This window comes from Echinops telfairi, unplaced genomic scaffold, assembly GCF_000313985.2.
Source record: "Echinops telfairi isolate 266 unplaced genomic scaffold, ASM31398v2 ScPeMD7_7425;HRSCAF=8463, whole genome shotgun sequence".
In the NCBI taxonomy this organism is placed as follows: domain Eukaryota; kingdom Metazoa; phylum Chordata; class Mammalia; order Afrosoricida; family Tenrecidae; genus Echinops; species Echinops telfairi.
In genome coordinates, this window is record NW_022111325.1 from 7,658,038 (window position 1) to 7,672,016 (window position 13,979).

Below are 13,979 nucleotides of genomic sequence, written 5' to 3' on the forward strand. Positions count from 1 at the left end.
TGCCCTCACTGACAACTTCCTGCTGAAGGAAAACACCCTCTAGCAGCAACTTTTACATAGGAAAGACCAGCTCTTTCAACAAGCCTAGAAATGCACCATTCCGGCTGGGAGTCATGGGAACATCGAGGAAGGCTCTCCAGCAGTAACATTCAAAGGTAGTTTGCAGACTTACAGTAGTCTGTGGCGGTTTGCCCTAGTCCACAACACAAGACACTGAGCGTTCTAAACACAGTGTTACCCTGCTACACCCCATCCCTTATTTGCTGTCTAAGTGCGCGATCCTGCTAAAAAGCGTCTGTCAGACTTCAGTGGTAACATCCAGATTGCAGTGAGCACTAGACAGGGGCAGTAGAAGGAACTCATTAGTTTGCAAAGACCAGATGACCAAAAACAAACTGGCTTGTCAACACATTGCTCCACATGCTCTCAGATAATTCCTGTAGTGTTTTTACAAAAGAAGGAAACTTGACGTCAACTTGTCTGTGTTGAATACAAATTAATGTCATGAAACGAAATGCATATAAATTTCTGAGCAGAAAACTAATTTGCTTTGTAAACTTTCCCGAATCACAATAAAAGTTCAAAAACAAACAAAACAAAAAGTGGTGTAGGAACAAAACTAAACCAAACTCAGCCTTTATTTAGATTCCTGGAAGAAAACTTGGCCAGGCTGGTGAGAACTGTCGTCTTTTTTTTAAAAAGGTGTGTGTGGCACAGACAACAGCCTCTTAGTTTCCCAATCCTTCTAGCCTTGTCCTGTGTTTGGCTGGAATTATTAGAGACAAAATTTTGCCCATTAGGCCTTACGACCTTCACCATCATCATCCAAAGTTTGCCTACACTTTTCCCATCTAGAGTAGAGGAGATTCCATTTCGGACCTGGGTTCTTCCATGCTCTGGTAAGTTACAGTGGCTGGAAATCCTCAAACAGCCCAAAGGGTCAAAAACATTCCCTTCCTTGCCACTCACACAGAACACGTGGATCTTCAAGGCGTGAAAAATCTTAACCCATGTCAGCTACTCAAAGTGACTCCGATGAAGAACGTGAATGTGCTCAGGCAATAGTTATTGTTCTGTGTGCCAAACCAGGAGACCCAGCTGGTCGGACCAGATTATCCACCGACGCATGGCAGCCATAGGCCACAGGCCCACGCACTGGCTCTGACACAGAACGATAAGGTCAGCTCCAAAAGAAACAATTTAAAAAACACGTTAGCAATATATTATTATCATCATCAATAATGTGATAGGTTAAAATATAATGCATGTGAAGGGCTTTCCAGATGTAAATATTGAGGGAAGATGGGGATCAAGTCTCCTTTGCCAAACGAGGTACAGAAGACAAAGCTGGGGAGAAGAGCGAGGTTTCCTACTATAAGCAACTGGACGGCCAGCAATGCAATGCTATAAAAAACTGGTCTAACATTCTTCACTCTGCAGCTTATAGAAGATGGGGGGGATCAGAAAAAGACCTTGATGAAGAACAGCCCACACACCTCGCTCACAATATTTATTAGACAGTGCTCCACGGGCCTGCAGGAAAAGGGGCCCGAGTTACACCATTCCCCGGATCCCGAGCCACCTCCCTGAATCAAGGGACAGGATCTTAAGGGAAATCAGAAGTCTCAAAGAAACCAGAATGTATCTGTAGATCAGTATTTCCCAGACCTTACCCAACAACTGTCTGCTTGCTGTGGGGAAGGGGACCGTTGTGAGTCTATGAGCTAGAGGTGAACTAGAAAGGAAACAGGGTGGGTTCTTTTTTGTCACTGCTTGGGCTCAGGAATAAATAAGTGTTTTAAACAGAAGGGAGAAAAGAGGAAAGACAAGGGGCAAAGGAAGGCCAGGGGCTGAGTTCACCTAGCTCACATGGTCTTGTAGAAAGAACCAGGAGAGTAATTTGGGTTCATGGCTGGAACAGGGAGCTGAGGACTTCCCTCCCAAGTGAACCGTCTTATCAGAGAATTCAGCAGCATGATGACAAACCACAGCTCCAGCCTAGATCCTCCCTGTTCCCATAGGCCCTTCCCAGAACCGTAGAAATAGAGTACCAGGTTTGTGTCCCGGCTCCCTTGGCCCAAGGCAGGGGACAGAGACAAGGCACGAAGACCCTGGGTGTAAAGGAGATCCTCGATCGGTGTGGCCATAAATAACATCATTTGGGGAGAAGGAAGAAGGTGCTTGGCCCAATTGGAAAGCTTCCTTTGCTGGGCCTGTTAGCAGCAGAGCCACAATCGAGCAGGGCTGACAGAAGTGGCCTACAGAACAGGCCTTCTTCCTAGAGGAGGAAAGCCTCAGCTGGCATGGCACTGTCTCGGGTGGGATGGCAGCGGGCACTGGGCAGATCTCTCCACAGATGACACTCCTGCCTCAGCTACCCACGGCTCTGCTGACTCCAGATGTTTCCCCTGGCTAGGAACCAGGGAGGAAAACGTGTGGTGTTTCACATGATCAGACACTGTTCACCAGTGGCACCTGGTGGGCCTGACAGATTGAGGGCATCCAGGTCAAAGTTGAGGCCAGGAGGCTGGAGAAGAGATGAAGGAACTCAGACAACTGCTCATGTCAGGTCAGACTTCCTGAAGGTTCACCCCAAGAGCCAAAGTTATCTCCTTAGATGGAATCATTAATGGTTACCAAATTCTGAAAAGTCGGGGTCTGGTTAAAATCTAGGAGCAACAAAAATACTCACCATCTCCCCAGCCAGCTCTTTTGGGGGATGACCCAAGTCCTGTAGCTAGAAATAAGGAGAGAGGAACATGAGATAGCAGCGGGGAACAGACCCCACAATATGACAGCAGCCCAGAAAAGCAACAGGAGCTGTGATTTCTGGGCTTTTTCCTGAGGACCATGCTATGTGACTACTCTTCTGTTCCCTGATCACCCAGCTTTGGCACTGTGGCAGCCTTTCTGATACCGCCTACTCAACACCAAAGCAAAGAGCACCAGAAGTTTTTACCTGCTGCATAAGATCCAGCACCATCTCAAAACGAGCCTTCTGAGTGGCCTCACTGTCGGTAGGGGACTCTGTCTCAAATTGCTCACATATCTTGCCCATGACACTGTGCTGCTCCTGATATTTTTCAAACTGCTCTGGAGGTAGAGATTCATGGTGGCTCTGCAACCACTCTGGGTACTGAGAAAAGGGAGAATGGAGAGTTAGGAATTAACTGAACAGTGAATAAGGAAAAGCAGTGAGCACATTTACAATGTGCAGGGAGGGGGGACTTGGAGAGGCTAAAGCTAAATTAGCAAGTTCTGCATAAGAAATAGCACCTACTCAAACCAGATCACTTGCTTATTATGCCAGAGCTTGTACTTAAGGTCTACACTAGAGTTTGGTAAACTATTTTAGGTGGAGGGCCAGATGGTAGGTAGGCTTTGTGGGTCAGACATGGTCTCTGTCATGTTTTGTGTTTTTTTTAAACAACCCTTAAAAAATGTAACACCCCCCCCCCCCATCGCTTCTGGGCCTTTTGGCTAAGATCAAGCATAAAAATGTAAAAAAAAAAAAACCTTAAAAAAATAATTATTTTACTTATTATTAATCATTTTATTGGGGGCTCATACAGCATTTATCATAATCCATACATCCACAAGCACATTTGTACATTGGTTGTCATCATCATCTTCAAAACATTCTCTACTTGAGCCCTTGGTTATCAGCTCATTTCTCCCCCTCCTCTTGAAAATTTATAAATTATTATTTTTTCATGTCTCACACTGGCTGATATCTCCCTTCACCCACTTTTCTGTTGTCCATCCCCCAGGGAGGGGGTTATATAATCGGTCCCCCATTTCTCCCCCTACCTTCCTGGTATTGCTACTCTCATTATTGGTCCTGAGGGGTATATCTGTCCTGGATTCCCTTGTTTCCAGCTCTTATCTGTACCTGTTTACACGCTCTGGTCTAGCCAGATTTCTAAGGCAGAATTGGGATCATGACAGTGGGGGGGAAGCTTTAAAGAATTGAGAGGAAGTTGTATGTTTCCTTGGTGCTACACTGCGCCCTGACTGGCTCGTCTCTTCCTTGTGACCCCTCTGTAAGGGGATGTCCAATTGTTTACAGATGGGCTTTGGGTCTCCACTCTGCACTCCCCCTCATTTACATTGATGATTTTTTGTTCTGGGTCTTTGATGCCTGATACCTGATCCCATCGACACCTCATAATCACACAAGCTGGTGTGCTTCTTCCATGTGGACTTTGTTGCTTCTCAGCTAGATGAGCCCTACCCATTTTGTCTTTAGCGATCACGTCGAAAGCCCTTTTTATAGTGTTGCCAACTGCTGATCTATTCCAGTCATTTCGCATTTAACTGTATGCTGCCTGATGTCACTGAAAAATGCCTATGCCTATAGTAAAAGCATATGCTCTTTAACTACAGGACTGTTCATGGCACAAAGCTAGTGCTGATGAACATAAACCTTAGTGGGGGCCTTGTGGTATAGTGGTTACATGTTGGGCAACTAATCTCAAAGTTAGTTGTTCAAAACCAACAGCCGCTCCTTGGGAGAAAGATGAAGTTTTTTACTCCCGTAAAGAGTTACAGTCTCAGAAACCCACATGGGCAGTTCTACCCTGTCCTATATAGTTGCCAAGAGTCAGAATCGACTCGACTTGATGGGAGTGAGTAGTGAATCACTGTAGGGGAAGTAAGAGGGGAGGCGGCCAGGTTGGCTTCAAAAAGTCTGTGGAAAAATTGAAAGAAAAGATAATGGCATTTTCCCATAAACTTTACGAAACTCTGGTGAGTGAATTTAGAACTACAGGAAGGCGTTCGTCCCAGAGTCATGAGCCAGTTTATAGGAAATAAAACGTAAAGAATTCCTCTCTTATCCCAGAGATTTTCAGTGTGGTAACTTTGATTTATCCCGAGAAATAACTCCCCCAGTCATACATATTTCAAATAAATAAAAGAAAAACAAACAACCGGAAACCTAGGGACTTGCACATTCATCTTAGACTCTATCTGCAGGCCCTTAGCACAAAGTCGCCCATATGAATTGGTACAATGGAAAGCAAGAAGGAAAAGCAGAAACAGGATCACAAACCTTCTCTGTGATCTCCTTCAGCGATGGGTACAGCACATCCTTAGAGAGTAGATTCTGCATGATACTCTGCATGATGGGAAGGATGTTCCCTTCGCCATCCCCTTCATCCATTCTCAGCCCCTCCATGGCCTTGTTCAGCTCTTCCTCCGACATGCCTGAGTTCTAGAAAGGTGAACACACTGTCTTCTCAGGATGGGTCACCATCCTTCCTTTCAACGGAGAAAGTAGAAGCTCAAGAACTACTCAAACATGCCTATTTTTATAAGAGTGAGGCAAGGATAGACTTGGGATGATACCTCACGGCTTCTGTCTTTTGAGACTCTGCTGGTGAAGGAATATGGGAGTGGGCCCCATGTGGTTACCCATCCAGCCTACTCACCTGAAGGTCAGTGGCATTTTTGGCTAGTCCACTTAATGTTTCTTTCAGGCAAGAAGTGAATTCTTGTTGGGAGTTTGCATCACTGCCTAGGAAAGATCAAAGAATGAGGGGTCATTTGGGATTTTTAACTGCCTGGCTAATCATTTACCAATGAATCACTATCATGTCAAATATTTAAAATCTGATTATCTTCACAGTCAAATCAGTATGGCCTGTGTGTCCGTTTATTATCCATGATGGCACCCAGAATAACAGTGCACCCTTCAAAATGGTCAGTTGTGATGAATCTTTTCTGTAACTTTCCAAATGATCTCATCTCTTTTATTAAACCAGATTCCCATCCTTTCTCCCATCTCCTCTCTTAACCCTCCTCCATGACAGTGACAGGCACCAGAGTTACCATCAACATGACAAAGAATTCTGGTGTTCTCAAGCATCCATGACAGTTTTACTTCTCTTATTTTCAGCTGCCTGGGACCCCCTCCTTACCCACTCTGCCGGCGGCCTCCGAGAGCTTTTGGAACTGCTCTACCAGGTGGGGCTCTTCCTCGGCCAACTCCTTCATTGCCTTCTCGAACTCTGCAGTGGCTTGGGAAGCCAACTCACTGTCGAACAGTTCCTGGAAAAACTTCTCTTGGGAGGCGAAGAGGGCATCCTGCAAGGGGGGGTTGGCTGAAACATGTGTCTCTTACTTGGCACCTCACTGCACCTGGCCTGTGTAGAAGCCACAGGCAGTGGCTTTGGGAAATGCAGTGCCTCCCTCCTACACACCTCCACTGGAAATTTTAACTAGCTCTGTAGAAGAGGACAGCAAAGAAGGCATTTACCCTCAGGTAGCATACTAATCTAAACATTTTAACTTGCTCTTTACTCAAGAAACTTCCTTGAGATCCCGCCACTTAACCTCAAGCCTCGGTTTTACAAGGATGGAGACCGGGCAGGAGCACTCAGCAATGTGAGGCCAAAGCTTCCGCCCACCCCCAACCCCTCTGGGCCCACAGGGGAATGCCCCATCTTGGTTCAGAGCTTCATGCCCACTCCCTTCCCCGTCCCTTAATGGTTTGGAATTTATACTTTAGCTGTGTCTCCTGGTGATTTCTTCTGCGGCCCCGATGCATCGGGAGTGGTGGTGGTGGTGGTGGTGGTAGTTGGGGGTGCTGGGGAGGGTTTGGCCTTATCGAAATCATCAAGAGCACCTTCAGAGACAAGAGACGCAGTGTGTTGGGGATGGGTAAGGATGGCAGGGGAGGGGAGGGGGTCGTTCCCTGGGTAAAGCATTAGAAGAACAACCATCCAAATTGCCAACTTTCATACATTTTTCTCCTTTTGGGGGGGTCTCCACCTCCAAGCTATATCCTTCAATAAGTTTCCCACTTCTCCCATTACCTGGTGTACTGTGATTTCTTCCAAGAGGAAGAAATCTCTAAAGGTGGAACAAGTAAGTCGGTCTCAAAGCTGGGAGGAACAGGTCAAAAGAAATTCTGCAAAGGGCCAAGTAATCTCCATTTACATGATCCTTCCTCGCACACCACACAGTAAGGCTTCTTGATAAAACCCATATAAGTGTGCAACTGGAGCACAGAACATAGCCCTGAATTCGCCTGGGGGCCCAAGAACGTCAAGTGCACTGGAGATTCCACGGGTCCTGGAGCCAGCACGAATTGAGGGGCACTCTCTGCTCTTAGCTTCCACCTGAGCCTCCCCTCAGCAAGGCTCCTGGGGTTCCAGCGGGCCCCATCTCTGCAAGTCACCCAGTCGCTTGGCACTCCCCGTTTCTGCTCACCTCCCCACCGCTCTGTTAGGCAAGAGACAATGTAGCGGGCCCTGGGTCGCCACCACCACTCTGCTTGCCAGGCCTGGGGCCGGGGCGTGGGAGGGGTGGGGAGACGCACTGGCCTCACCGGGCCAGAAACCCGCCAAGTGGGGCGGGCCCGCTTCCAAGGGAGTCAGTTGGCGGACCCCGCGGCGGGCTCGTCCTCCGCTCCGGACGAAAATGGTTGCCGAGTCGGCTCGGGCTACCGGCCCGCTACGGGACCTGGCAGGGGGCCCAGTGAGGGAAAGGGGCCGGGCCGGGAGAGGGAAGCGGCGTCTCCGGTGCGGGTCAGGGCAGAGCAGGGCAGGAGGGGCGCGCCGCCGCCTCCGAGGGGTGAGCCGCACCGCGGCCGGAGGGAAGGGGCCCGTGAGCACTTCGGCATCTCGAGAAAGAGTTCGACGAGGAATCGGGGAACGCCGTTCTGCGGGGCGGGCACCGTTCCCCCTCCGGCGAGGAGGTCAACGGCCTGGGTCATCCGCGGCCAGAAAGGAGCTCCCCAACTCCCGCCGCGAAGGAGAGGGGGACCCAGAGATTTTCGTGGGAGTCACCGTCGGACCTCCGAGCCCCGTCCAACCTTGGGAGGCGCTCTCCCGCCCGCCTCAGACCTCTCAGGCCCGGTCGACCCCCGGAACGAGTCCTCACACCCGCCCCTTCTCCCTCGGGGCTCTCACTTTCCAGCAGCTCTTCCAGTTCCCGGTCAGCGTCGGCCGCGACTCCGAAGTCCTCCTCAGCGGCGGCCATCTTGCTACCTCCGGCTTGCCGTAGGGGCGGGGCTTCTGAGCACCTCTCGCTGCCTCCGCCCCCTTCTGCCTGGAACAACCAATAGGATTGAGGCCGAGTCCAGAGCCGCCATTTTTAAAGGGACAGAAAGCTGAGCGTTTGCTCTCGCTGGGAGAGGGAGGAGCCTTGCGAGCCAGGCCTTGGAGGCGGGAGCAGAGGGGGTGGGGTGAGGTTTGCTAACTCCAAAGTCGGCGCTTCAAGTCCACTAGCTACTTTGGGGAAGAAAGCGGAATTGAAGCACTTGCTGATGAGATCAAGCATTGCAGACTTGAGTATGGATTACAAAGACCAAAATCCTCACAATTAGACCAAAAGATATCATCATGATCAATGGAGAAAAGGTTGACGTTTCAAGGATTTTGGCTTGCTTGAATCCACAATGCTAATGGACATAGCAGTCAAGAGATCACAAAACATATGCATTAGGTAAATCTGCTGCACAACACCTTTAGAGTACGGAGGAGCAAGGATGTTACTTTGAGGACTAAGGTGCGCTTGACCCAAACCACGGTATTCTCCAATACACCTCTCATATGCATGTGAAAATAAGACATTGAACAAGGAACATTGAAGAAAAATCTATGCATTTGAATTGTGGTGCTAGAGAAGAATATTTAAAGTACCATAAAATTGCTAAAAGCACAAACCAATTTGTGTTGGAAGAATTATGGCCAGAGTGCTCCTTAGAGGCAAGGATGGTTAAAGTTCATCTTACATACTTTGGACATGTTGTCGGGAGGAGTTCATCCCTGGAGGAGGGGCAGCAGAGGGGAAGGCCTCAAGGAGATGGACTGACACAGTGACATTAATGGGCGCAGGCACAGGAACAATTGTGGATGGCAGACGACACGGTGTTTTGTTCTGCTGTACATAGGGTTGCTATGGGTTGGAGCGGACGGTGGCATCAACGGTGGCATCCAAAAACATGAGTTGAGTCAGGACTGGCTTGATGGCAAGCTTCTTGCCAGAGATCATTGAATGACAGGGGCTCGAGGGCAATTTATTGTGATCTTCTGCCTGGCTGTTTGCTGACCTGGCAGCCATCATCTAAAGAAGGTGCCCTTTCATTATATCTTCTTAAGCTGTAGGTAGATCAGATTAGGGCAAACTGCCCACAAAACAACCAGAAGGTATGCATGTATAAATAACCAAGACAATTGGAGGCCATAGGAACTTATACTATTCTGCCCCACCCCAACCCATCTTTTTTTTTTTAACTTTTTCTTTGAGACATCCTTCTTTGGTCTCACTGAATAAAGTTACAAACCTTCATATATATACAAAACATTTTCCTTCAGGGCTTCTATTTTTCTTAACACTAAACATCATCTGACAAGATTTTTAAAAAATCTTGTCTCTCTTCCTTGACCTTCAATTTGAACACCATGCAGAACAGGTTTTGTTCCCTGTTGTCCTACTGCCGAGTCTCCGGCCTATATTTAACAGGTATTCATTGCAACCCTTTGTTCTCCTTGACTCTTACATGGGCAGCTTCTTTGCTAGATTCAAGACATCTCTCATTTCCTGTACTTCACAAGAACTGCTAGAATAAAGGATCCAGGGCCAGTTATGTAGTACATAACTCAAATGAATTAAGAATACTGAGGCAATCCAACAGGAAAAAAAAGCAACCCTGGGCCTTAGTCTGCACAAAGGGCCAATTCAAATGTAGTAATGGGCCTGATCGAGTCTCGTCTTTCCTGTTCTCTCCCCTTTTCTCCACATGGAACTCAGCTTCCAGTTGCATTTTGAAACAACTCTGGACAGTGCTATTCTGATCAGTCAGAATGTAACTCCCTCAGAGACAAATCTATTTTACAACTCAGATTGCCACTGTCTTAAAATCCAGTGCTGGACATATTAAAGGATCGAGAGAGAAATCAGGAACTCTGTGGCAGCTGTGTGGGGATTGGGCGGAAGGTAGGATTAAACACTGTATGTATGATACAACGTATCCTAAAAAGAGATAAGCCAAACTCACTGCCATCAAGTTGATGCCAACTCGTAGTGACTCTATAGGCCAGAGGAGAACTTCCCCTCACTTGGTCTCTTTGGCCCTTAGATTCCTAAACAAACATTTGAGTACTAGCACCAGATTAGGTACTTACCTTTTTCCTTCACAGATAATGGCAGACTTGTGAAAACCATGCTGGTTTAAAACCTGTTGTTTCCTTCCAAATGGTGTGATGTGGGAGAAAAAATTGCAAACTGAGAGCCAGAGATCTAAATTCCATTCCTAACTGTCCCTAAATCATTGTGTCTGTCCTTTTGAAGACTTCTCCAGTTCACAAATATCAAACACTACCGTTGCTGGTACTCTAAGGTCCTATTCAGCCCAACAACTGATTCTAGGCTAATTTTCATATTCAACTCAGACTCCTTACATGTGTGCCTCTAATATAGTTATGACAAGCATATGCTGAAAGTGGTAACACAAACAGGTTAATAAGAAAACTACTATATAAAATTTAAAAAAAATTAAGAGTATCCACACAGTCTGATGCTTCTTTTCATCTTTTACGCTTTTCTATCCTATGGCTGACATTTCAAACATCTCACCTCAGTACTGACTTCCTCCTGGCTGCTCCCCTCTAATGGAGAGTGAGCACGGTTGCAAAACAATTTCTTCACAGCATTTGCTTGCTATCATTCTCTTAAAGAACTTAATGGTTGGCAAACCACCAGCACCAAAGTTATAGAGCTGGGACAAAACTGGCTCTGAAGATTAAAAACAAAATAAAAAAACATAAAGGCTCTCCACTGCTTATTGGCCATCTACAAATTTTTGTCAGCCATTCACAATTATTTCACACTTGTCCATCCTGTTTCAATTACATAAACATCAAGATGGTGGTGCTGTGCTATAGCATAATTTCCATATCTGTGTTTAAGCAAATGTTTATGTTGTGTGCAAAGTTAATATAAAAATTTTAAACTTAAAGGTTAATTTTATTGCCAAGCTTCACCATCTTGTCTACGCTTACAGGAAGAACGTTTATAATGTGGGAAAGTGTTACCAAAGCAGTATACAAACTCTAAGACGTCAGATTTAGTTTGAGGATGAAAGTGACTCACATCATACAAAGGTGGAGAGGCTAGTGCTTGCTGAAGCAAGAACTTCACTTCTAGGAATTTATCTCGTTACATGTCCCTCGCTTGTACATTTTTGTTTGCTATTCATTTCAGCATTGTCTATAATACCTAAAGAAAGGAATTAACCCCAATATCTATCAGCATGGGGCAACTAACCTGTTAAACAATGGAACACTGTGTAGAGAAGAATGAACGTTTTTAGCACATGGATAGGGAAAAAAAGTATGCTCAGTGAAAAAACAAACTGTGCAGAATTGTTAAATAGGATACTTCCATTTGTGCATAAAACAGGGCTAGGAAAGGGCACATGTCAACTTGTATTTATATAAGAAACCTCTGGCAGGATATAAAACAACTGCTAGGAGTTGTTACCTGTTTGAGGGACAGTGGTAGGACTAAGTGGCTGACAAGAGGGGAGGAAGGACTATCGGAGAATAGCTTTTGGCTGTCTGTTCCCACAAAGCATTTATCCATTAATTCATTTACTGATTTTTAAATTATGTGAATGTATTGCTTATTAACAAAAACATTTAAAATTTTAATGTCAAAAGTACTTAATCAAAGGCACAGTGTATCACTACCTAATAGTCTCATTAGATGTCAAGGAAAATACAATTACTGTCAAAGTAATTGTTATAATATATACATATTTGTATTATTATTTTTATAGATGCATATTACATTTAAAACATCCAGAACAGTAACAGACACATGGTCAAGGCTCATTAAATAATAGCTATAATTAACAATCGGTGGAAGGTTGCAGTAAAACATCAAATGGAAAAGCTACTTGTCTACCATTCTAAGCTTAGGCCTAGGGCTCACAAAAACTCTCTAAAATGGAAGTCTTATGTTTTTTAAACTGTTGGGTATTAGTTACTTTTATAATAAAAAGAACTCTTGCAAGGAAAGTATTTTTAGTGAGGCAGCTAAATGGGGTGTGTGTGTGTGTGTAAGCAGAAACCTCAATGTCCAGCAAACAAATAAGCCAAGAAGCAATTGTAGAAAATGACTTTATTTGGTGAAACAAAATATGAGAACAATGGTTGTAAAGGAAAAATCAACAGAAAGCAGTATATATTTTTGGAAAATAAAACTGTTTCCTCTCAGACCTTAAATTGCAAGGTCCATGGAGAGTACCGACTCGGGAGTTTCAATGCCAGGAAAATGGGAAAAGTTTGGTCGAGCTGACTGAAAAATGGCATCTTATTACATTGCCTCCTTTCTAGCAAAGAGGACACCAAGATGGGGGGAAGCAGAGGGATAAATATAGAATCAATGCATTTACTAAACTAATTTTGTTTCTTAAAAGATCTAAGGTAGGACTCAACTACAGTCAGCTTCGGAAGATGAGGAGCTTGATAGACATTTGATTAACCACAGTAAAAACGTTAGGGCAATGACCACTTTAGGGAAGGGAGAGTCAAATGTCAATAATCTAAGATAGGCTAAGGGTTTGCTAGAAGGATGAGAAGAGGACTGGTTCTCTGGAAGGAAAATAATAGTGACTCCACTACACACACACACACTAAAGAGGGGGGTGAGGGTGGGTGGCTTAGCGAAACTGCAGAGGGCTGATCCTTAGACCAATCACATCCTTGCCAATCTCTGTCACCTGTGGAAGAGGAAATGGAGACAAGTTAAGAGTCTTGTGAGGACGAGGAGCTTAGAAAGTTGATTCCATCTGACCTCAAAAGGTAGACAGTGTTTGCTATTTATTGGCATGGAGAAGTGGCGAAGTTCTCATTTTCTCCATTATCACTGCCTTCAGGAGCTAGGGCAAACCTAGGAGGACTAGCATGCTGCTGTCTTATCTTCTATCCCCAATATTCTAGAGGCATTTCTTAGGGTCAGTACTTACTGTAGTGACCCTGCAGATTTGTCCCTGGAATTCAGGGAAATAGCAGGCTCCACTGAGCGGACACTTCTCCACTGGCTTTCCTCGGTAGATGGGCCGGTAAGAAGCAGCACATATGTCAAAGGGGTTGTGCATGTCATAATTGAGCTGGCAGGCATCTGTGGGGTTCTTCTCGCATGCAGTCAGGATTTTCCGGGTCTAGGAAAAGGAAGGAATATTTTATTTAAGATGACTGAAATCTGCACATAGGAATGCAAATGATCTCATCACTGTGGTTTAGCAGTTTGTTTGATGCAAGATGAAGTTGTACTCTGGGTACAGCCTTCTATTCCCTATAGAGGATGTATGTGAAGGGACAGCAATTGCGATTTATAGTAAGCTATCCCCTTCTTATCACCAAAGTAGCGCCACCAAGTTTGGGATTTATCAGGGTCAGGTCCAAGGATGGGTCAAAACTGGCTTCCATTGCCCAATGAAAATGTATTTGGAGGGCACAAGCAATGGGGCACTGTTATGGAGTGAGCTGTGTCCTCGCAAAATATATGCTACAAATCCTAAACCCCTATGCCTGTGGCTGAAATCCCATTTGGGAATAAAACTTTGTTATGTTAATGATACATTTCATATATATGCTGTCTCTCTTAAGCCAATCATTTCTGAGCTATAAAGAGAGAATGAAGTACAAATGGAGAAAAGATAATGTGGAGGATCTGAGGAACAGAAGGTAAGAAGGATCTTTCCCCAGAGCCAGAGAGAGAGGAAGCCTTCCTATACAGGCAACACTATGAATCCAACTGGCTAGTGTGCTAAACTGTGATAACATTAATGTGTCTGTTAAAGACACCCACTTGCCTCCACTCAAGTACTCCCTCAATGCAAGAATACTGTCTTCTATTAAATTGGCATTCTATGATGCTCACCTTCCGGACACAACCGCTGAAGACAAAGCAAATGAATAAGCAATGCGGTGAAGAAAGCTGATGGTGCCCGGCTATCAAAAGAT

At 45.4% G+C, this 13,979-nt stretch overlaps 2 protein-coding genes across 3 annotated transcripts in view; both read right to left on the reverse strand.

The window, feature by feature from the left end:
* Positions 1–1,495: 1,495 nt before the first annotated feature.
* On the reverse strand, positions 1,496–8,014 carry PEX19 (peroxisomal biogenesis factor 19). Its single transcript, XM_004716508.2, has 8 exons — positions 7,917–8,014; positions 6,507–6,628; positions 5,922–6,087; positions 5,433–5,518; positions 5,054–5,215; positions 2,960–3,136; positions 2,693–2,737; positions 1,496–2,527 (listed from the first exon to the last, which is right to left on the reverse strand). The coding sequence occupies exons 1-8, from the start codon at positions 7,984–7,986 to the stop codon at positions 2,444–2,446; spliced, it is 912 nt and encodes a 303-aa protein (XP_004716565.1). The 5' UTR covers positions 7,987–8,014; the 3' UTR covers positions 1,496–2,443.
* A 4,103-nt stretch (positions 8,015–12,117) lies between these two features.
* COPA (COPI coat complex subunit alpha) overlaps positions 12,118–13,979 on the reverse strand; it is a 59,255-nt gene continuing 57,393 nt past the window's right edge. For both annotated transcript variants that reach the window (XM_004716513.3, XM_004716512.3), the window contains exons 32-33: positions 12,980–13,174; positions 12,118–12,733 (exon numbers count right to left, since the gene is read on the reverse strand). In XM_004716513.3, the coding sequence (XP_004716570.1) occupies positions 12,674–12,733; positions 12,980–13,174 (255 nt within the window). In that variant the 3' untranslated portion in view covers positions 12,118–12,673. The remainder of the gene's footprint in view (positions 12,734–12,979; positions 13,175–13,979) is intronic.